General features: G+C 38.2%; 1 protein-coding gene and 1 long non-coding RNA gene across 3 annotated transcripts in view; one reads left to right on the top strand and one right to left on the bottom strand.

The window, feature by feature from the left end:
• Positions 1-13,618, bottom strand: part of SLC2A2 (solute carrier family 2 member 2) — a 32,705-nt gene extending 19,087 nt beyond the window's left edge. The window contains exons 1-3 of one of the 2 annotated variants that reach the window (XM_059391554.1): positions 13,527-13,618; positions 6,198-6,290; positions 3,120-3,382 (exon numbers count right to left, since the gene is read on the bottom strand). In XM_059391554.1, coding sequence (XP_059247537.1) covers positions 3,120-3,382; positions 6,198-6,290; positions 13,527-13,541 — 371 coding nt within the window. In that variant the 5' untranslated portion in view covers positions 13,542-13,618. Of the gene's footprint in view, positions 1-3,119; positions 3,383-6,197; positions 6,291-6,344; positions 6,493-13,526 lie in introns of both variants that reach the window. The other variant, XM_059391555.1, reaches the window with a different exon arrangement.
• LOC132012051 (uncharacterized) overlaps positions 1-23,116 on the top strand; it is a 49,544-nt gene that overhangs the window by 6,147 nt on the left and 20,281 nt on the right. The window lies entirely within an intron of this gene.

Here is a 23,116-nt window from a genome sequence, read left to right as displayed (position 1 = left end):
TCCTCTATCTGTGCTCTCATGTAAACTCTCACAATAATCCCATGAGTTAGGTACTATTTTTTTTCCTACATTGTAGATGGTTGGGAAAACATCTTAGAGAACCTAAGTAACTTGCTCATTTTCACACAACTATTAAGTGTCAGAGCCGGGGCTTGATCTGTGTGAAACCAACGATTAATGCTTGATTTTAGTGAGTTCCATTTTTATATAAAAGAAAGTGCATTCAAAAGCAGGCTGTATCTACCTTCCTTTGCTTACAATACTGTGGATTGCACAGACCATTATCTCCTCCACCATATCATAGTAATTAAATTTTAAGTGCACAGCTTCTGGAAAAATTGACCCTGAGAAGCCAAATCTATAAAACAATGGCCACCGACATTTATTGCCTACTACACTATTATAAGGAAATACTTTTTTTTTAAAGGAGCAATGAAAAAATAAGTTTTTATTTCCTTCTTTTTTATTGATAGAACAGTGACCTGGTCAGTAAGAAAAAATCATGTCATTTCTTAGTGAATCTTCCTAGAAAAATAGTCTTATAGGAGAGACTGAACTCTTTTGTCTTAATTTTGATGTTAAAATTATTAATTTTGTGCTTGTTATTCATGGAGAATCATTTTTCTACTGAGACTTGGAAGAAGCCTCACTCTTAGTTTACCATAAGTCATTTGATAAGTGATCATTTGACATTGTTTTGGGGTATCATCATTGTTAATGCTAAATTCCAATACTTGAGAGGGTATGCATCCTGTTTCCATCATGAGGACCTGAATTAAATACTTTAGTACATCACTGGACCTGTCAAAAATCTCATTTCTAAATAAGATGAGAACAAGGGCCCCTTCCTTCCTTCCTTCCATCTGTCTATCTATCTATCTATCTATCCTCATGCCCACCTTGGGACTTGAACTCATGATCCTGAGATCAAGAGTCGTAGATACCACCAATGAGCCAGCCAGGCACCCTTAAATTTTTTCTTCAGGGGTGGGAAGAGGTATAAAACATTAGTAGCTGCTAAAAGAATTGATTGATTCATATTTTAAAATTTAACTTTGCTTAATTTTATTTATTTTAGAAATAATTAGTCTAGAAAATTTTCCAATTACTATGTAAACCAATTTGGTTCAAATTAAAATGATTTAAAATTTTTTGAACAATTAAAGTTGGTTTATGGACATTGTAACTTGCAGATTCTGATTTTTAAGTTTAGCTAAGTACCAGCAAATTGATAAAAATGTGAGAAACTATTATCTTTTATGGTAGAGGAATAATAAGAACAAGAATAATAAGAACAAGAGTAAAACTTGGGTTATTATACTACTCATTTTTAAAAAGATTTTATTTATTTGAGAGAGAGAGAGAGAGTAAGAGAGAGTATGAGAGCTATGTGAAGGGCAGAGGGAGAAGCAAACTCCCCGCCTGAGTAGGGAGCCTGATATGGGCTTGGCTGGATCCTGATCTTGGGTCATGACCTGAGTCAAAGGCAGACGCTTAACTGACTGAGCCTGTCAGGTGCCCCAATGCTACTCATTGTTGAAGAAAACTTCTTATAGTTTTATTATATAAAATCTCTAGTGCAAGAGGAGGAAATTATCAGAATTTTAATGAGAAAGATAAAATTATAATTTAAAGGTATTACACACAAATGATGAATCATGGAACACTATATCAAAAACAAATCATGTACTGATGGTGACTAATGTAACATAACAAAAAAATAAAAGTGAAATCTTGTCTTTTGAAAAAAAAATAAAAGTAGGAATTTTAAAAATTAGATTGTAATCCAGAATTACTAAAATAGTTACTTACATCATTTACATCTTTAGAGGTTTTTGCATTTTCTAAATTTTCCATATTTCCATATTTATTTTTATCATCAGAGGAAGGGATAACTAATAAATAAAAGGTGGCATCAAAACAGAAAATAAATCTAAAACACAAACATGTGATTTTCTCATTTTATTTCCTCTCTCTGTGGAGGGGTAGAATCCCAGTTTAGTATGTCACATGACTAAGTGAATGAAATTTTTAAAAATTTTTTTTAACGATTTTATTTATTAATTTGACAGAGAGAAATCACAAGTAGATGGAGAGGCAGTCAGAGAGAGAGAGAGAGAGATAGGGAAGCAGCTCCCTGCTGAGCAGAGAGCCCGAAGCGGGACTTGATCCCAGGACCCTGAGATCATGACCTGAGCTGAAGGCAGCGGCTTAACCCACTGAGCCACCCAGGCGCCCAGTGAATGAAATTTAAGTGTAAAGTAGTTCTAGAGAATTTTTTTTATTGACATTTGATAAAAATTAGAGCAAAGAAGTGGACACACTACTTGCTTCATCTCTGATTAGGGCTTTGAAAAACCAGTAGCAGCAGCTAAAAGCCCATGACAAGTATATTGGGCAGTTTGGAATTGGGGATATTGATTTGACCTTAGGACTTGACTGATCCAAATGCCAAATTCTAATTTGAAAATGAAAAATGATGTCTGAGAAATGGAGTGATTTGGTGAAGCAAACAATGGATTCCTTGGTTAAAAATTTCACTCTTGGCTCTGCCATTGAGTTTCTGAGTTAACCCTTTGTATAGTGGTTTCTTAATATGTTTTATTTATTATTATTTTTTTTTTTTAGTTTTTTAAAGATCTATTTATTTGAGAAAGAGAGAGAGGGAGCACAAGCAGGGGGAGGGGCAAAAGGAGAGGGAGAGTATCTCCAGCAGACCCCTCATTGAATGCAAAGCCTGATGGGCGGGGGGCGGGGTGGGTGTGCTGGGTCTCAGGACCCTGAGATCATGACCGAGCCAAAATCAAGAGTCAGACACCCAACTGACAGCCATCCAGGCACCCCACTGTGTTTTAAAACTAACAAATTTAGAGAATCCAATCATTTCTGTAGAAATACACACCAAACTCACTTTTGCTATAAATGACTCCATGATTTAAGCAGACTAGGGCAACTGCTTGCTCCATTATTTGTGCTAAAACCTAATTCATAAGGTCATGAATCGAAAAAAAAAAAACAAAACTCTAAAGCTATTCCACAAAACGGAAGATGAAACAAAGTCTTAGAAACCTCAAATACTCAAGTTCCCATGTTTATGCTTATTTATGAAATTTGCCTACCTTCCAAGCTGATCTCCTAGCCACCCACCAAAGAATGATGCAATCATTCCACCAACTGCAAAGCTAGACACAGACAAGGACCAGAGCATGGTGATGAGGCTGGTAGATGCTGTAGTCTCTTCCTCTGCCAAAGGTGTTGGTATTGAATCCCCTAGGTATGGGACTGTGGTTATTTCCTTTGTACTGTTGATAGTATAGTTGTTGGTAACTTTTCGGTCATCCAGTGGAATACCCAAAATGTATCCATAATGGGATATTATTACCTAAGGAAATAAAATAAAAATAGTTCCAACATTTCAAATATTCTATACACCTTTTTTTTCCCTAATTTAGCATGTTTGTTAGCTGTTTAAAAGGGTCATCCCGATTATGTGTGCTTTATACACAAAATCATGGACAAATTTACTTATAGTTGACAATATTCTGTAAAACAGAGGTTGCAAATTCCAGTGCCCACAGGAACTAGGCAGGAACAAGTAAGTGAAGGAGAACCTTGATAACTAGAAGACTGAACTACTGTCTCTACTCTTGAGAATATAAAAGAAAGTGGGCAAGATTATAGCACTGGAGAGCATTTGCCCCACCTGAAGAAGGAAGCTGCAAATATGAGACTAGTATCGCATGACCTCTAATTTTCAAAAAAAAAAAAAAAAAAAAAAAAAAAGAAGCCAGAAATCTGGGTTTTTATGTAAAATTCTTCCAAGTTTTAAATGCAGGAAGCTATTCAAATTGAAAAGGTACATTTTCACACCACTGTTACCTCTGCACAGCAAGGTTTAAATTGATTTATGTAAATATTCAATAGAAGCATATGGCTATAAGGAAAAAGATTACTAAAGATGAAGCCAAAAATAAAGTTAGTATACCAAATATAAGCATTGGGTACTATATCTTTGCTAGAAATATGCTACAAATTTACCAATAAACTTCCTGCAGCCAGCACAAGTAGGGGAAATCAATCACATATATTGATGAATTTCAAAGTTATAAACAACTCAGTGACCCCTGTGGAGGGATTGATACTGAAGGAGTTTCTTCCTCTGTGTCCTCCCAGATTTCGGTATGTAATAGAATGAACATTTAAAACTAAGTTTCACAGAGCCATAGTTTATCCCATGTTTCAGTAGAGGCAAAGGTCCTACCAAGTATAATTGAGTAAAGTCACAGCCTTTGGGCTTCTTCCCTTGTCCTTCCTCTCAGTGTGCTGATTTGGTCACTATTCAGTGGCACGAGAGGACCTCTGACAAGGACCTGGAATGTAGCTGCTCTAGGCTGCCAGTCATGGGCAAAGCCCTAGGTGGTAAAATCAGCTGAGTGAGGAAAGGGAATTGATATCCTCTTACGATAAAAGAAGTCTGACCAAGACATTTATCTCATTAGCAGACCACTCTACATGGGTAGTATGTACAGAAAAAAAGCTATAAAAAAATATCTGGAATGTTCTCAGCTGTTCGTTCTATGCGGTAGAATAAGTATAGGTGATTTGTTCCAAATACTTTCTATAACAGATATGTGTAGTTTTCACAATCATAAAAAGGTGTGATTTTAAAATAACCCTAAAATAGTGCCACGTGTCATCCCCCTAGCAAACACAAATGAAGCTGAACAACTATTCTTCTAGAATGATGTTTAAGGGGCTTGTTAAACACAGAAAGAGGGGCTCTAGAAAGGGCTTCGAGCCCGATGCTCATGGGGGAATACCTATTTTCAAGTCTGGCTTGACTAATTTTCCTTCTCTTTCCCTGGAGAAGATGATTAAATAAGATGCGAAAAGGTCTTCCAAAAAAGAGGCTCTGCTGATTCTAAATTATGGTGAAGCTGAACCAAATTTCAAGAAGGCTGCTAAATTGGCACATGTTGTCATCACCCAAAAAAAAAAAAAAGCTGTGACCCCCCAGCATTGTTATCGAACTCTCTCAGCCTTGGAAAGAACACCACACTTGTGATAATATGTGGCATCCAGAGCCTCAGGAGCAACACTTTAAGGTGATAGACTGTGGTCAATACACATTTTCCTTGGAGTCCAACAGTGTAAGTGAAGCAGATGAAATATTCATAGAGGGCACCCAACAAATGCTTTTACCTTCATTTTACACCGCTCCCCCACCCCCACGGCTTCTCTTCTCTCTCCCTCTCTTTCCTCACTAAACACTGTATTGAACACCTCCTTTATCCTAATCATTGTGCTTGGCGCTGGTGACAGGAAGGGGAAGAAGACATCTATCCTGCCCTAAATGACCTGACGGCCTTAGAGCAAAGGGAATGAAGTCTTGGTTCCCCCACTTATAGGCTGTGGGAGCTGAGAAAAATAACATCCTTCTCCTGTTTATTCATTGGGTACCAGAGTAGGGATGCACAAAATAAATGGGACAAAGGACAGAAATTATGCAATATTTTAAAAAACACCCATCCACATAGTTTACCATGGAGAAATCCAAATTTTGTTCGACTTCTTGACTATTACTTAGCAGTTATATATTATTTTACTTTGAACCATCTAGGAGAGACAGAATTAGGGGGAAGGATAGGAACTGTTTTAGTGTTAGGGCTCCTGAAGTCTTTCATCTGGCTTACAATTGGGATAAGGTTTTTGGAGGTTAGACTAGCGAGAACATATGTTAAAGCACCCGATGCACAGTGTGCTGGTACCCAGTAAAAGTTTGCACATAAAATGAAATATATCCTTTTATTGCCTCTTCCTATTCCCCAGCATTTTTCATTCATGTTTTTACTCATATATGGCTGGGAGCGCTGAATAAAGTCTGCAATAAGCTCTTAAGTTTTTCCAAAACAACATCTGTAGGCACATGGTATCCGGCTGGAGTTTTCTGTGAGCTCAGCAGCAGCAGAGTCAGAGATCAAGAATCGGTCATTGCCCTTTCTTTTTTTGTGAGGGTTATTGAAGAGTCAAGGCCAAGTTATCAGCTTTGAAACCACGCACGTGGTGCCTGACAAACACTGGGACTGTCCTATATTTCCCATGTGGGAAATATATCTCTGTGTATGAGGAACACAGATCCCTCAGTCACTGACAGAAATTGCCAAAAAAGAGATTTGAATTGAACACGTTTCACTTGCCTCTTGAGGTGCATTGATCACACCAATGTCATATCCAAACTGGAAGGAACCCAGTACAGCAGTGAAGACAGTGAAAACCAAGGTCCCGGTGATCTGTGGGGAATGAAACACAGGGCTGGGAAACACAAGGCAATTTCCATTACCTACCGTCCTGTCAGTCTGCAGCTTGGACTTCTGGCAGGCTCCACGGGCTGGTTCTTGCTCCTTGGTACTCATTCACAGTGTGCCCTATGCTCCCAACAGGGGTCATTCATACGGGAATGTGAGAGGCATTCATCAAAGGCCCTACGTAAAGCTGAGAAAAGTTTGGGGCAATTTTTCCTAAGAGAGGAACCAAACATCCTTTTCCTTACACACACACATATATATATAAGATTAAAAATCAGAACTGAAGACTAGAATCGCCACTGACCAAAGGAAACCACTGTGATAAAACCAGCCAATTTATATCATTTGGAGAGATAAAAAAAGATACCAGTAACAAAGATCTAGGTGTCCTGGGCATTGCTATGGTACAAAAACACCTCAACTCTCATACAAGAGGCATCAGCCAGGCTTTATCATGACCACATCAATATCCTGGTGAGGATAATTTTTAAGATTTGCAGCTAGTTGAACCTAGAGTTATGGATTGAAGGATGTTATATTCTCTCCAACTTCATGTAGCTACAAAACTCAGTGTAGAAAGGGATGGAACATTCATTCCCTTCAACTCATAATTACATGTCTAGCCATCTTATAGAAATCATATCATCCACATGGAATCTCATATCAGGATATTTGATGCAGCAGTGCCTGTGTGTGTGTGTGTGTGTGTGTGTGTGAGAGAGAGAGAGAGAGAGAGAGAGAGAGGGAGAGAAATAGCAAAAATTTTAGAAAGAACCAAAATGTCATTCAATGGAAAATGCCCAGATAGATTCAAATACAACATGATACATACAACATGTTATGTTGCAGCTAAAAAGAGCAATGCAATCATTTTGTACTGACTTATTAAGTGACAAAGGAAGTTGTGTAATCTTATTACATTTTTAAAAAGGCTTAAACCTGAGTATTCTTTGATTTGTGCATGTTGCATGTAAGTCAGAATATTTTCTTGAAAAAATAACAAAAAGATGACCATTGAGGAGGAATGTGAGACTAAAGAATGGGGATAAATGGGTATTTCTTCTTTTATTTATACGGTCAGACATTTTATAAAGAAATGATTTCCTGCATAATTACATAATTTAAATTTAAATAAATAACATGGGATATTGTAGAAACTTCATTGACCAAATGAATGAGTCATACCAACATGAATTCTAGTTCTCACTCTGATGTTTAGGAGTATGTGACCCAGACCACTTTTCCTATAGGATCTTCAGTTTTTCTCTAAGTAGAGGGGAATGATTGTAAATCCCTACTCCAGCATGAAGAGTAGGGTAGGTTATTAACCAAGTCCCCTCATTCCCTACTAAAGCTAGAGATCAGAAATTTCACATCATCAATAAATCACAGGACCAGCCTGAGACCCTTGAAATTACGGAATCTAGGGGTTCTAAAACCAGACCCTCTTTAGAGAGCTCGTTACAGGTGTAGCTTCCTGGGATTCACCCCAGACCTATGACTGGATTGGAAACTCTGTGGTGAGAATTGGGAATCTGTAGGTTTGTTCTATCTTTTTCCACTAATTCAGAATTAATTTCACGACTGTAGGCTTTTCTTCCCAGCACCTTTCTTCCTGAAAGGACTTAAAACTTTCTCCAAAGATATGATATTATATTATCCTAAAAGAAGCATATATATCATATATCCATATATATCCCAAAAGAAGCATATATATATCATATATTATACATTATATATTGAGATATGTCATTATGCATATACATAATAAAATAATCACAAATAAATTCAAAGTATATTAACTATAAAATGTACCTGCATGTACACACACACACACACACACACACAATATGCTACATGGTATGGGATTACCAGAGATTTTGAATTATCCTTTAATGTGTAACTAGATATCTAATACCTAGGGCCTCAGGCAACCAAAGCTAAAATGTGTTCCATTTACTTGGTGGTTTCTTCTCAAGTCCTTTTTCCCCTTGAGCTGTTTCCAAGGACAGGCAATCTTATCCTTTCATTTTATTTGTAGGAAGTAACCATTAGCAGCAGTGAGGGGACCAGGAAACACTTGGTAAGACTTCTACCGACTTCTCTGTTAGTCTCCATCACTACAGTCTAGACAATCTGATATTAGGTGCAATGCAAATACAACTTCAAGGCGTAATACTGGATATTTCTGCCTACTGTTTGGCTATTCATTGCTCTATGTGATCATCTCTTTTAACTATCAGTTTTCTCTTGCAGCTATAACATATGACACAAGTTTGTTATCTCACAGTTCTTGTAGATGAGAAGTCTGATACAAGTCTCACCACACTAAAATTGAGATGTTGGCAGCTGTGTTCCTTTCTGGAGGCTGTTGGGGAAAATTTGCGTTGATGGTACAATTCTGTTTCTCATGGCTGGAGGACCAGGATCTATGTTTTTGTGCTGGCTGTAAAGTGAGGGCCGTTCCCAGCTTCAGAGGCCACCACATTCCTTGAATAGTGGTACCCTTTCTTCATCTTCATAGCCAGAAATGGGCCACTCCGTTCCTCATATTGTGTCTTGCTCATCCTGACTACAGCCGGAAAAGTTCTTTTTGAAGAATTTATGGTATTAGATTTGGCCTATCTGGGTAATCCAGGTTAATCTTCCCATCTCAAGGTCCATAATCTTAAAGACATTTGCAAAGTCCCTTTTGCCTTTTAAAGTAACATATTTACACATATGAAGACCAGGTAATGGACACTTCTCACGGCAGCATCATCAGTGTCCCTATTTTATAGATAACTAAACTAGATTTTGGTCTCACAGCCAATAACTTGTACAATTAATGATTTAGATCCAGGAGATATGCTTTTAACTAATTGGTTATTTTGCATTTCTCAATGGTCAGAAATAGACATTCAAAAGTCAAGCACATCTAAAAATCTAGGATCATAATCTTTCTAAATAAAAAAAATCGAAGAGAGCACATATTCACAGAATTTGCCAAGTGTAATGCTAAAACCAAATCACCAACACCCACCAGTTTCAAGTGCATTTTGCCACTACCCACCACACAAATCCCTTGTTCCTCATCTACCCACAGAAAACGTTGGTGATGTTTCTGTACAAAAATATAAAAAGGAAAAATCTACTCAACAGCTCATCCGTAGCTCAGTTGAAGAAGATCATCATGGCCTTCCCACTTCCAAGTCATGATATACTTACCCGGTTTCATCCCTGCATCTCCTTTTCTTCCTGTAGCAGAATGTCCAAGCACTTGGTGTCTTAGTGACTGCCCTTCCCACTCCATCCCTTGGCTTCTGTTCTCTGCTGGCTCTCTCCTCCTGCCCCCACCAGACAATCATATAGTTCCTTCTTATTGTAACAATCCAACTAGTCACCATGCCAATGGTGAGCAGGGGTGCTATGGAAATGGAAGTTAGGGGTGAAGGTGGTGGCCATAGCAGAGTTGGTTCCCCCATAAGCTTCATTGGCCCTTCCCGGCCACTCCAGATACACACACTAAGTCACAACAGTGTTAGCTGCTCCTACATTACTTTGATAAAAATGAAATTTAATTTTCAAAGACTGAAGTTCTTTGGAGCTCCTTTCTCATTACTTTCTAATCAACTTGTTCTAAGTCATTACTGAAGCAATTCTGGGGCTGCCCCTAAGACCAATTTCTCATATATAGGAATAATGAAAAAAAGGAACTATGAAGGAAATAGAGTTTTGTTTTTTTTTTTTTTTAGAAATCTTAGAGTTCTTGTCCTATGGTCTTACTGGATTCTTTTTCAGAGTTAGCTTTGGTCTTGCCATCCTGGGGCAGGGAGGGACTGCAGTTTCCCCACTTCAATTTCTAAGATAGAAATTTTACCCTAGTTGGTCAGGTAAGGAACAATGTTATCAATTTTTTTTTTTTTTAATGAACAGTAATGCTTTTATTTATTTATTTTTTGTTTTGTTTTCTCTTTCTTTTTTTTTTATTTTTTTTTTATAAACATATATTTTTATCCCCAGGGGTACAGGTCTGTGAATCACCAGGCTTACACACTTCACAGCACTCACCCAAGCACATACCCTCCCCAATGTCCATAATCCCACCCCCTTCTCCCAACCCCCCTCCCCCCAGCAACCCTCAGTTTGTTTTGTGAGATTAAGAGTCACTTATGTTATCAATTTTAAGAAGGCTACCCGAATTCTGAACTGAAGTGATAATCCCAATATAGAAGTCTCTGAAACTTTGTATCTTTCCTTCTTCCCTCTCTCCTTCCTCCTTCCGTCCTTCCTTCCTGTCTTCCTTCCTCCCTCTCTCCCTCTCTTTCTCTCTTATTTCAGGTTTAATTTCCCTCTCTGAACCTTACCTTAAACTGGCTCTTTGCTTTCCATCTTTTCTTTTTCTGTTATGAAGTGAAAGAGATAACATTTATAGTCAATCTTCTATGTGTCTTGGTACTAGGCTTGGACAGAAAAGTTTTGTTTCTAAGAGGAGAAATTTCTGAAGACTGCTAAGTCTGAATGAACCCATCAGTTCTGCTCATTAATCTAATGTCTAAGAAGTTAACTCAAGGTTATGTACATAGGAGCTGATGAAAGCAGTGAGAACTTAAGATCTTACTTTGTCCAGGCTCTGGGTTCTAAATGGTTTGGCTTGTTATTTCAACAGCTCTGTAAGTAGTAGTTACTGTTATCACGTTACATATGGAAAAATCAGTACACAAAGGGTAAGGAACTTGTCCAAAGCCACAAACCTAACAAAGTGGCTGAAGATCTTCAAGCTTTGTCTCTCACCTCTTCATAGGCTACAAGATATAAAGCCTGACTCTTAGCAAGACTGTCTTTGCTTAGAGCTTAACAATTTTAAGTTAGAGAAACTAGATTCCACATCTAATGAAAGATATGCCGCAGGATAGATGTGGGAGTACACAGATTGGGCAAGTGGGTTGTTACTGCATGGGATTATAGTAAAGATTAAATAAGATACACGGTGTGGTCTTCCTATAATGAAAGGGCTAATAAACAATTGCATCTTTAATCACATTACCATATCATTTATCTCTCTTGTCAACCAACTACCTGTCAGCCTCACCAAAAATCTTCACAACAATACTACAAAGTAAAAGAAATTATCCCCATTTTGCAGGTGAGGAAACCAGGGCTTATAGAAGATGGAGTGATATGCTTAATACCATACAGCTAGTAAGTAACAGATATTCTAGCGTTCGAACCCAGAGCCGGGGTTCTTAAAACTCCCATTTCTAATAAAAAAAAAACAAAAACATATTTTCAGGATCTACAGACTAACTAAGTAGGGAGGAGAAGCTGATGTCTCTCCTTTAAACTCCATAGCTCCAAATGCCAACCTAAAGGTGATCTTGCACCCAACTTTGGGAGAATCCAGGGGCCTCTTAAGCCATAGAATTTTCATGCTGAAAGGGACCTTAGAGAACAGAGGATTCTAGTCTAATTTCTTCATTTTTCACTTGAAGAAGCTGAATTCAGATCTTTTGTCTGAGTTACACCGTGCATTATTGGACATATTCAGTGTGAGAACTCGGGTCACTTAACCCTCAGTGCATGCTTACCCCACTTCTTTCAAAGTCTGGGCAGATTTACAAAGCTGAAACATCGTGCTTTACATCAATTCTCATTATTTCTGGCTTCCATTGTTAGGCAGGTCCTTGATTCTCAAAAAAAGTCCTACAACAATTTCTAAAGGGAATTTAGTGGTAGTTCAAAATGAAGCTTGAGCATTCACAGTGTATCAGACACTGTGGTAAGCACATTACCTTCCCTTTTGCAATATCTTATATACTTTAGTTATTTGAACACTACCTTAATGATTTTCATCAAATCTACATACTATCTGTATAGTTACTAACTTAATATTTGTCTTTGTATCATCTTTAAAATGCTAACTACATTAGCTTTATCCTGGGCTATAATAGAAAATCTTGAAGTCTTAGTTATTTTTAAAATACATCATGTAAATACTTAACTATTAACATTAAAATGTTTGTCAGCTGTGTCTCTCAAATATTAGCTCATTTGTATATTCCCAGACTATAAAGAACTATTAGACTCCCTGCATTGCTTATCTTATATTCTCTTATTATCTCCCCATATGTTCTTATTTTGTCACAATATAGAAAACCCAAGCTCAGTTAAATAAACTTTGGTCTCACAATAGTTAAGTAGCACCAGCATACTCAAAATCCAAACCTGGCAAAGCACAAAGTCTGTGCTCCTAGCCTTGTCACTTACTCACATGAAATGCTCGGCAGAGTAAGTTACAACAGGTCAGAACTTCAGATATCCTACTCCTAACAGGGCCACGGATTTACCTACTCGTGTGATTGTATGAAGGGGTGGGCGTGTTTGGTTAGGGAAAACTTACAAGGGAACAACAGCAGTATGACCTTTCATTTTTAAGTTTTTTATTTTGGAAAGTATCATATCTGCAGAGTAGCTGAAAAAGTAGGGCAATGAACACTTCATAACCTGTGTTCAGGAATGGTTAACATTTACATCTGGTTAACGTTCACTGTGTATGTGTGGGTATGTATGTTGTGTGGTTGGAATAATTTGAAAATCAGTTGCAGATATTAGTGTCACTTCATTCCTAAATACTTGAGCACGTACTCACTAAGAATGAAGACATTCTCCCACATAATTGCAATACCATCATCACATCCAAGAATGTAATAGCTATACTAATATTATTTAATGTAACAGCCCATTTAAAAAATTTCCCAACAGTCCCCATATTGTCCCTTACACTGTTTTCTTCTTTCCAAGATCTGAGATCACTTTTTGCACTTGGTTGTTAGTTCTTAGTCTCCTTTTATTTAGAATAGTCCTTCTATCTCTTATTTTTCATTTATTGTCATTTTTAAAAAATTTCAGACCGATTTTCATGATTAGTTAGATTCTGGTTAATCTACCCTTTTTTTGCACATTTCTTCAGTAATATGGTTATGCAGATTTTTCTTCAGAGAAAGTTACACAGACTGTTCAGAAAACAGAGTAAATATCCTTAAAATTCTGAATAGATATATAAAATCCTGAATATGATATATATTTTAGCAGCTGAATGAACTATCAGTTGGCCAAGAGAAGTAGCTTCAACCTATGGTCGCTATACCCAACATCCCCCAAATCCTCCCTATGGTCACCATTGAACAAATCCCCCTGTTCATTTCCTCAGGCCAATTTAAAATGAACATAATGCTGCTTTACCTTATCTTCTGTCATTTTATCGGTTGAGAGTCCTCCTCTTAATCCCAGTCCTGGGGTGAGTGTGGCCCATGCAACTGGCCAGCACCTGCCTTTCGCCGGCTTTCTACTAGTTATACATTAGAGGAGGAGGAGCAAGGCAAGGAAGCAGGCTGGCCATTACCTTTAAAGTCCAAATCTAATTTCAGCAGAGGCTGAATGTTGAGGAGAATCTAATCAATAAATGTTTTGCCTTAGTGACTTGTGGCTTCAGTGCTTGTGCACCAGCAAAAGAAAATGGGAGCAGGTCCCTCAAGTGTAAGTCACAACCCAGAGACGGTCACACTTTAACACATGTTGAATATGGCAGCAACCAGGGACAGGTGAAAAAAGAAAATCTTTGTGGCCTTTTGTAGAAGATGAGATGCTGGTTGGCATTTCATGTTGTGGGGGTGACAAATACGAGGAACATGGGAGAAGCGCTGCACTCTGGTCTGCAGAGAACGAGTACTGTGGTGTTTATGCTTTAGAGCTGGGCTGCATGGCCAGAGGCCATTGTAGGCTTGAGTGGTTTCCCCAGGTGAGCTTTGGAGAGCCATGAACTTGGGTTTGAATCTCGAAATTTTGCTGGTGGTATTACCTTAAGCAATTGGCTCCCAGTGACTTTTCTGTGCCTTAGTTTTTTTCACTGAATAAAATGAAAATAACAGAACACTTCGTTTTGCTATATGGTTTAAATATGATAGGAAAGTGGTTAGCTTAGTACATAAGAAGTGCCCAGCAAAATGTTGGTTGTTATTGTTTTTGCTATTATTATTATTGGTTTAGTGTATGTTGAGAGGTGCTTGTTGGAGTGTAGAGTTCTCAAACGTATCTGCTCATTTGGCTTAAGTCTGTGCCCTTCTTCTTCTTCTTCTTCTTTTTTTTTTTTTTTAAGAGAGAGCAAGCGAGAGAGAGCCTGAGCTGGGGGGAGGGCAGAGAGCAAGGGATTAGCAGACTTTCCACTGAGCAGGGAGCCGGATGTGGGGATGTGGAACCGGATGTGGGGATGTGGAAGTGGATCCCAGGATTCTGGGATCATGACCTGAGCCAAAGGCAGAGGCTTAACTACTGAGCCACCCCGGGCACCCCAAGTCTGTACCCTTCTGTGTCTCCTCTATCATGTTCAGTCCCTGTGGGAGCCCAGACAGTATCAAAATTTGTTGAGCTTGAACTGTGTTTGGTGACTGTTATCACTGGTTGCCCTGAGGCTTTGGGATGTTACGAAGAAGCAGACAGTGACAAAAAGTGAAGAGGTTTTTTGTTTTTGTTTTTATGACAAAGTGAAGAGGTGACGGAGACTCTGATTTCATGTGTCTTTTATTTCCCCATGGCCTTTTTATTTCTGTTACCTCCGTGGAGCAACCCAGCTGAGTAAATAATTCAGCTCAAACCACAAACGAGCCCAGCACAGTCCCAGGCTGTGAGATGCATGAGATAAATAAGACACTTAGGAGTTCATAATGTATAAGAACAGACAAACGGAATCACAAACACTCAATAGAGGGTTGTGGGCTTTTTTTTTTTTTTTTTTTTCTCAGTAGAAAAACACTAATGAACACTATTAGTGATAGTTAATCTTTACTGAGGTGTTGCTTGTTGCCAAGTGCTGCTCTCAGCATTTTACATGGATTAACTCGTTCATCAACATCCATTGTAGAGCTAAGCTTTGGGGAGCAAAGTTAGCCCAGTTAGCCCACACTGGCATTCGTGCACAGCCAGCGCCTGGCTCTCGGCGCCAGTTTCGGCGGGTGATGCGCGAGCCCCTTTTCAAGAGCGTCCGCAATGAGGAGAGGATTTCTTAGCAATCCTTTCCCAGTGACGGAAAATCCCAGCCCTGGGAGGACTGCCATCCACTGACACTGCAAGAAAGAGTCTTTGGGCGGCTGTGAAAAATGAGTTACCTTCTGATTTGTGCCAACCTTGTTTTTTGAATCTTCCTTTTGAGAGACAGAATTGGGCTTGAATGCGGCGTGGGATCCGGTGAGCCTTTAACTTCTCGCTCCGGGTGCGGGCTGCGCGTGCGTGCAGGGAGCTGTCCGCCTCCTCTCTGGGAGAGCGCTGTCGCCGACCCCGACGGACGCAGGCCCTCGAGTCCCCAAACCAGCTTCCTCTGGTTTAGCCAGCCCTCCCCCGTTCCGCTCCTGCCCGCGAATGAGTAATCTCTGCACCCTGAAGGAAGGGACCGGCTTAAGTTGTCTCGGGGTGGGGGTGGACGGAGTCCGCTGCGGTGATTGCGTCGGTGGATTTGAGCCCTGGGGAGCACTGCAATTTCATTTCGGCCTCTCGGGAGACTTGGCCGTGCGCCCGGAGGAGCTGCGGGTCCGATTGCTCGGAGGCATCTTCGTGTTTCCCTGGCTGTGATCAAGTCAGGTTTTTGTGTTTTGCTCTGGGGCTGGGGGCCGCTCAGAGAGGTGCTTCCATGCCCAGAATCCCCAGGAGATCTGGGCTGGGTGGGGTGAAACCGGTTCTGTGTGGTGGTTCTTGAGGCTTCACACCGTAAACTCGTTAGGTCTGATTTTGATTATATCTTGATTAATTTAATCTTCCTAATACATAGCAATAGCTCTAGATGGTGAGAGTTTCCAAGTATAGAAAAGGGCCCCTTCTTTTTTCATTCTTCTTCTTTTCTGTAACACCAGACGTAAGCTTATTTCTTTTATAAAAGGGAAGAAAGAAACCCAGCGATCCCAGCGTGCTCTCTCGTTGGGGCAGGTAATGCAAAGGCATTTTGGGGAAACCAAATCAAGTAAGTTCAAACTGGGCCAAGGAGCAGCGCAAGGGAGGACTGGAAACTCCTTGTCCCCGAGGAAGTCCAGTGTGTTTTCAGATTTCTGCGTGAGATTTGCCCTCCTAGCTCGCCTCTTCTCACCCTCTCTAGGTACTCTCTCCTCCAAGCCGCCAGCCTCTGTCCTGACTTCACTACTGGCCTCCATAGCCCCATTCCTACCCTACAGCCCCTTTTGACAGAACAGCCAACAATGATTTTAAAAAATTAAACCAGACCATAACCCCTTTTCCTTCAAAGTATCCAGAGGATTCCCAGTTACCCTCAGAAGGAAACTCACATTCTTTACTGTTGCGGGAGAGGCAGATTTGGTGTAACATTCATTCCTTGATGCTGAGACCTCTGTCCCGCTCCTCTCCTCCTCTGCTGGGCTACCCTGGCCTCAGACTTGTTTAATATGTTCCAGGCCCAGCACCTTTGTACCCCGTGGGCCTCTGCCTAGATCTGTATGTGGCTGGCACCTCTGCATTCAGAGGACGGCTCAGACACTCTAACCAGGCTTCTTAATGTGGACACCACCTACCCCTTCCAACTCATTCTCAATCCTGTTACTCTGCTTTATTTTCTTCATAGCACTTATGCTTGAAATTTTGTTTACTAATAATTTATAACTGAAACATTAAACATTAAATATTTAAATAATAAATCAATGAATAATAATTATAATGATATAATTGTTATCTATAACATTGTTGTATTAACAAAATATTTAATTATTTAAACATTAAAATTATTTTAATTAAATTTTATTGTATTATTTACTTGTCTGTTATTTATTATGTTCCACTTTCCCCACCATATCTAAGTCCCATGAATGTGGAGACCTTGCTCATTTTGTTAGTTCCTGTGCCTGTGAGAGTGCCGGGTGCATAGTAGGCACCCTGTAAGTATTTATTTAAAAAATGAAGGAAGTACAAGAAGAGTTGCCGCGTGCTTTCTTGCAATGGGAGAAGAGGAGTTTAAAGCTGGCATTGGACATTTATTGATTTAACATTTAAAAAATGCAGTATTTACACTGCATTTTTCTAGGCATCAGTTATGACAGGGAACAGAACAGATAGGTCTCTGCTCTTATGGGGCTTACATTCTATAAAAGAAACAAAATGCATACTGAGAAAGAGAACAACAGGGCGTGCCCACTTTAGAAAAACATGTTCAGAAAAATGTTCTTTGAAGACTGTCTTTTTCCTTGATACCTGAAGGATGGGCAGTGAGGGGGGGGAGGGGAAGTATGTGCCAACTTGAGGCAGGGAAAATCTTTGGTTGAAGAATAAGAGAAGTTGGGTTAAAGCAAGGGAGCAAGAGAAAGTGGCAAGGGATGCTTTTGGGGAAATAGCCACTGTACTCAGGGCCTGGAAAAGCCATGGGAATCAACTTAGATTTATGCCAAGGGCAATGGGAACTCCGTGGAGGGGATTATGCATGGAAGTAATACGATCCATTTTATGTTTTAATATTACTCATGCTGTTGAGTTAGGGGTGGATTGGATGGGGGCACCCGTGAAAGAAGAAAGGCATAATTAATTGCAAGGCTCTTACAACAGTTCATACTTGCTATTGACCACCAAAAATGGTGGTAGCAGGGAAGGAAAAGTAACAAGATACATTTTGGCAATGAAGATGGACTTTTTCCCAATTGTTTTGGGAGAAAGAAAACTTAGAATGGAAGATAGGTTTCTGGCTTGTTAAATTGGGAGAGTGGATGCTATTTAATGTTACAGGTGCTGGATGGTATATTCATCTGAGTGATCATCTAAGCTCATCTCCCAGACCTCAAGGAGGATTGCAATAAAATAATCAAATACATATATTTTTAATTTTTCGAAGTTAAACTTTTTCAAATAATTTTAGTTTCACGTGTAGTTGTAAGAAGTAACACAGAATTCCCATATACCCCTTACCCAGTTTCCCCCAATGTAACATCCTGTAAAACTACAGTATAATATCACAGCATATTCACATCTTATAATTTTATTGTGCATTTCTTTGTTTTTTAATTTAATGAAGTTAATTTATTTAAAAGAACAACATGTTCAGATATAATTTTTTTTCATAAGACTGTTACTTTTCCTTTTTTTTTTAGTATAGTTTACACAAAATATGACATTAGTTTCAGGTGTAGAAGTTAGTGAGATGACAGGTTTATAAATTATGCTATGTTTATCACAAATGTTCCTACTCTGTCATCCTGTTACATCACTATTACAATATCATTGTACTCATTATGTTCTACTTTTCATTCCCATGACTTACTCATTTCATAAGTGGAGTCCTAGATCTCCCTTTCCCCTTTACCCATTTTGTCCAACCCACCACCTCCCTTCCCTCTGACAACCATCAGTTTGTTCTCTGTATTGATTGTTCTGATTCTGTTTTTTGACTGTTCATTTTTTAAAACGATTACATTTATGAGTAGAATCATATGGTATTTGTCTTTCTCAGTCTGACTTATTTCACTTAGCATAATACCCTCTAGGTCCATCCATGTTGCCTCAAGTGGCACAATTAAATACTTTTTATGGCTGTGTAATATTCTATTATGGATATACACCACATTTTCCTTATACTTTCATCAATTGGTAGGTAATGAGGTTGGTTCCATGTCTTGTCTATTGTAAATAATCCTGCAGTAAACATAGGGGTACATATATCCATTCAAGTTAGTGTTTTCCCTGGGTAAATACTCAGAAGTGGAATGAATAGAGCATATGGTATTTCTATTTTTAATTTTCTGAGAAACTTTCATACTGTTTTCCAGAGTGGCTGCACCAGTTTACATTCACACCAACAGTCATAAGGGTTCCTTTTTCTCCATATCCTTGTCAGTGCTTGTTTCTTATTTTTTTGCATTTCTTTAATGGTTAGTGATGTTGAATATTATCATTTACTTATTTGACATCTGCATATGCTTTTTAGTGAAATCTCTTCCTGCCTTTTGCTCATCTTCTAATTGGATTATTGTTTTTCTTTGTTTACATGTGTATGTACGTGTTTTCTGTTGTCTTTTGACAGCTTCTTATATATTTTAACTATTGTGATTTATTGGGTAAGTGGTTGGCAAATGTTTCCTCCCACTTTCTAGCTAGTCTTTCCATCCTAACAGGGTCTTTTATGGAGCAAAAAATTTTAATTTTGTTTAAGACCAGTTTGCCAGGTTTTCTTTTTATGGATTGTCCTTTTGGTAACAAGTCTTACTTTTTGTGTAGCCCTACATCCTGAAGATTTTCTTCTTTATTTTTCTGAACATTTTTTTCTATGTCATTTTTTCCCTAAAAGTTATTATTTTATAATTTATAATTAAGTCTGTGATCAACTGTGTTGTTTTTGTATAGTGTGAGACCTAAAATTCATTTTTGTCTACAGATGGAAGTCCAATTGGTTCAGCACCATTTACTGAACAGCTATCATTCCTCCATTAAATTGCTTCTGTACCGGGGCACCTGGGTAGCTCAGTGGGTTAAGCCTCTGCCTTTGGCTCAGGTCATGATCCCAGGGCCCTGGGATTGAGCCCTGCATTGGGCTCTCTGCTCGGCAGGGAGCCTGCTTCCTCCTCTCTCTCTGCCTGCCTCTCTGCTTACTTGTGATCTCTGTCTGTTAAATGAATAAAGTATTTTAAAAAAATAAATTAAAAAAATTGCTTCTGCACCTTTGTCAAAAACCAGTTGAGCATATTTATGTGGATTTATTTCTGGGTTTTCTATTCTGTTCCATTTAGGTACATGTCTGTGTCTCTACCAGTAACACAGAATATTGATTACTATAGCTATATAAGTCTTGAAATCAGTAGACTGATTCCTTCCACTTTATTCTTCTTTCTGAAACTTGTGGTTCCTTTATCTTTCCATATGAAATTTAGAATAATTTCATGTATATTTACAAAAACTTCTTGCTGGGATTTTGATGGGAATTCCATTAAATGTGTATATCAGTTTGGGAACAATTGTTATCTTTACCCTGTTGAATCTTCCAATCCATCAACATGCTCTTCTTTTATTTGAATCTTTGATTTCTTTTATAGGTATAATTTTCAGCATATAAATCTTATACATGTTTTGTCTGATTTATACTTACTTTTCTCAGTGATTGTAAATAGTATTGTATTTTTAATTTCAGTGTCCATGTGTTTGTTGCTAGAATATAAAAGTATATTTAATTTAATTTTAATTTATGTGTGTTCATCATATATCCTACGACCTTGTTGAACTCACTTGTTAGATCTAGGAGTTTTTAGTAGATATCTTGGACTTACCTAGGTAGATAATCATGTCACCTGAAAATAGGGAGAGTTTTATGTGTTACAATCTGATCTATATGTCATTTATTTCCTTTTCTTATGACACTGGCAACAACTTCAAGCGCTGTGATGAGTCAGAGTGATATACATGGATATCCTTGCCTTGTTCTTGATCATAGGGGAAAGGATTAGTGTCTCACGATTAAGTATAATGTTAGTTCTGGATTTTCTGTAGATTTTCTTTATCAGGAGGAAGTTCTTGTATTCCTGTTTTCCTAGGGCTTTTTAAAAAATCATGAATTGGTATTGAATTTTATCAACTGTGGGGGTTTTTTTTGGCATCAATTGGTATGATCAGAGATATTTTTCTTCTTTAGTCTGTTAATATGGTGGATTACATTGAATGATTTTCAAATGTTGAATCAGAATTGTTTCTCTGGAATATTCCCCACTTGGTCATAGAGTATAATATTTTTTAATATGTTATTGAGTTCTATTGTTCAGTATTTCTTTAAGGATTTTTATGTCAATATTTATGCAAAATGCTAGATTTTTCTTTTTTGTACCATCTTTTTCTGGTTTTGCTCTCAGGGTGATATTAGCTTCATAAAAAGTCATCTTTTTTCTTCAGTTTTCTGGAAAGGATTGTATAAAAATGATGTTTGGTAGGATTCTCCAATGAAACAGTGTGGGTCTGGAGATTTCTTTTTGGAAGGTTTTAAATTATAGATTCAATTTTCTCAGTAGTTAACAAGATGATTCAAATGATCTGTTCCATAATGGATGAGTTGTGGCAGTTTGTGCTTTTTAAGGAAGTGGTATATTTCATCTAACTTGTCAAATTTATGTCTTTCCTAGTATTCCCTTATTATTCTTTTTATGTCTGCATGGTTTATAGTGATATATCTTGTTTCATTCCTGATACTGATAATTTTTGTCTTCTCCTCTTTTTTTGTCAGTCTTGCTAGAGGTTTGTAAATCTTATTGATTTTTTTCAAAGAAGCAGATCTTTATTTCATTGATTTTCTGTATTTTTCTGTTTTTAATTTTGTCAGTTTCTGCTCTTATCATTATTAGTTTCTTCCTTCTGTTTGCTTTGGGTTTATTCTGGTATTCTGTTTCTAGGTTCTTGAAATGGGAGATTAACTGATTGCTTTGAGGAATTTTCTTCCTTCCTAAATAGGAATTTTGCCATAATATTCCTTCTCATCCCTGCTTTAACAGCATCTCAAAAATTTCAACATGCCGCATTTCAATTTTCGTTCTGTTCACTGTATTTTTTTTAATGTCCCTTGAGAATTTCACTTTGACCCATGGGTTATTTTAGAAGTTTGTTGTTTATTTTCCAAGTATCAGGAGTTTTTTCTCTCTCTGTTATTGATTTCCAGATTGATTCCACTATAGTCAGAAAAAACACTCTGTATGGTTTCAATTCATTTAAATTTGTTTAGGTTTGTGTTATAGCCCAGGACATATGTTCTATCTTGGTATATGTTCCATGAGCACTTGAAAGTTGTCTCTATTCTGCTGTTATTGGGTGGAATGATTGCTCAGTATTGATTACAGCTTATTGGTTGGTGATGTTGTTGAGTTCTCCTAGCTCTTTGGTCTAGCTTTTCTATCAATTATTGTTAGAGTCTACAATGGTAATTATGGAGTTATCTATTATTGCAAAATAAAGGTAGAAGTCCATGTTGCTCATTCAGCCTATACTGACGCTCAAAGTAGTGGGAGAGTTCTTCATTCCTGCTGGGCAGAGGTAAAATTTCCTACTCCCTAGTGGTCTCCATTGACACCAGGGTGGGAATGACCTCCTTACTAATAGGCAAGGTAAAATTCCTATCTCTGCACTACGAATCTTCTGACAGTACTCTAGCAGGAAGGGGGGCATTGTTATTTCAGGTAGTGGGGAGAGTCCAGAGTCCCCACATGATTTCCACTAATGCTGATAAAGGGGAGTCTCAAAAAAAGAGACTACTTGGCCTTTTTTGGACATCATTCTGGTAGAGATGTTGGGGTTTTTTGTTAGAGCCTCAAAAAACTGGTGGCGGTCTAGACTCCCTACTCAGTCTTTCATGACAACATTTGGGTTGTGACCACAATTTTTTCTGTGGTGACAGGCTGGAAAAAAGCAGTTGCTATCCAAAAGGGTTTTTTGCCTTACCAAGTTTTCCTTTTTTCTTGTCCTTTGGATAGAGAGAGCAGGTTTTTTAATAACTTTGTTTTTGCTTGTTTGTACCTACTGGTGTTTCTGGGTTGCTGACTTCCTCATTCCAAATCAAGAATATATGAGACAGTGGAATTCGTCCACTGCCATTTGTCAGATCCTGAGGTTTCTAGACAGTTAGCCCTCTATTCTCCACCTTCTATAGTCTTCTTATGTGTGTTTTATATTAATGTCCAGGATTTTTAATTGTACTTAGCAGGGGGAATAGGAAAAAATATGTCTACCTCATCTTCCTGGTTGCAAAGGGCTTGTCCACTTTTAAAAAGCTTTAGGGAAAGAAAATTAATTAATTATAAAACAAACACAGAACAAAGAAATAAACAAAA

This window comes from Mustela nigripes, chromosome 2 (assembly GCF_022355385.1).
Source record: "Mustela nigripes isolate SB6536 chromosome 2, MUSNIG.SB6536, whole genome shotgun sequence".
Lineage (NCBI taxonomy): Eukaryota > Metazoa > Chordata > Mammalia > Carnivora > Mustelidae > Mustela > Mustela nigripes.
Note: the sequence above shows the minus strand (reverse complement) of the source record. Positions and strands in the feature narration are given on the sequence as shown.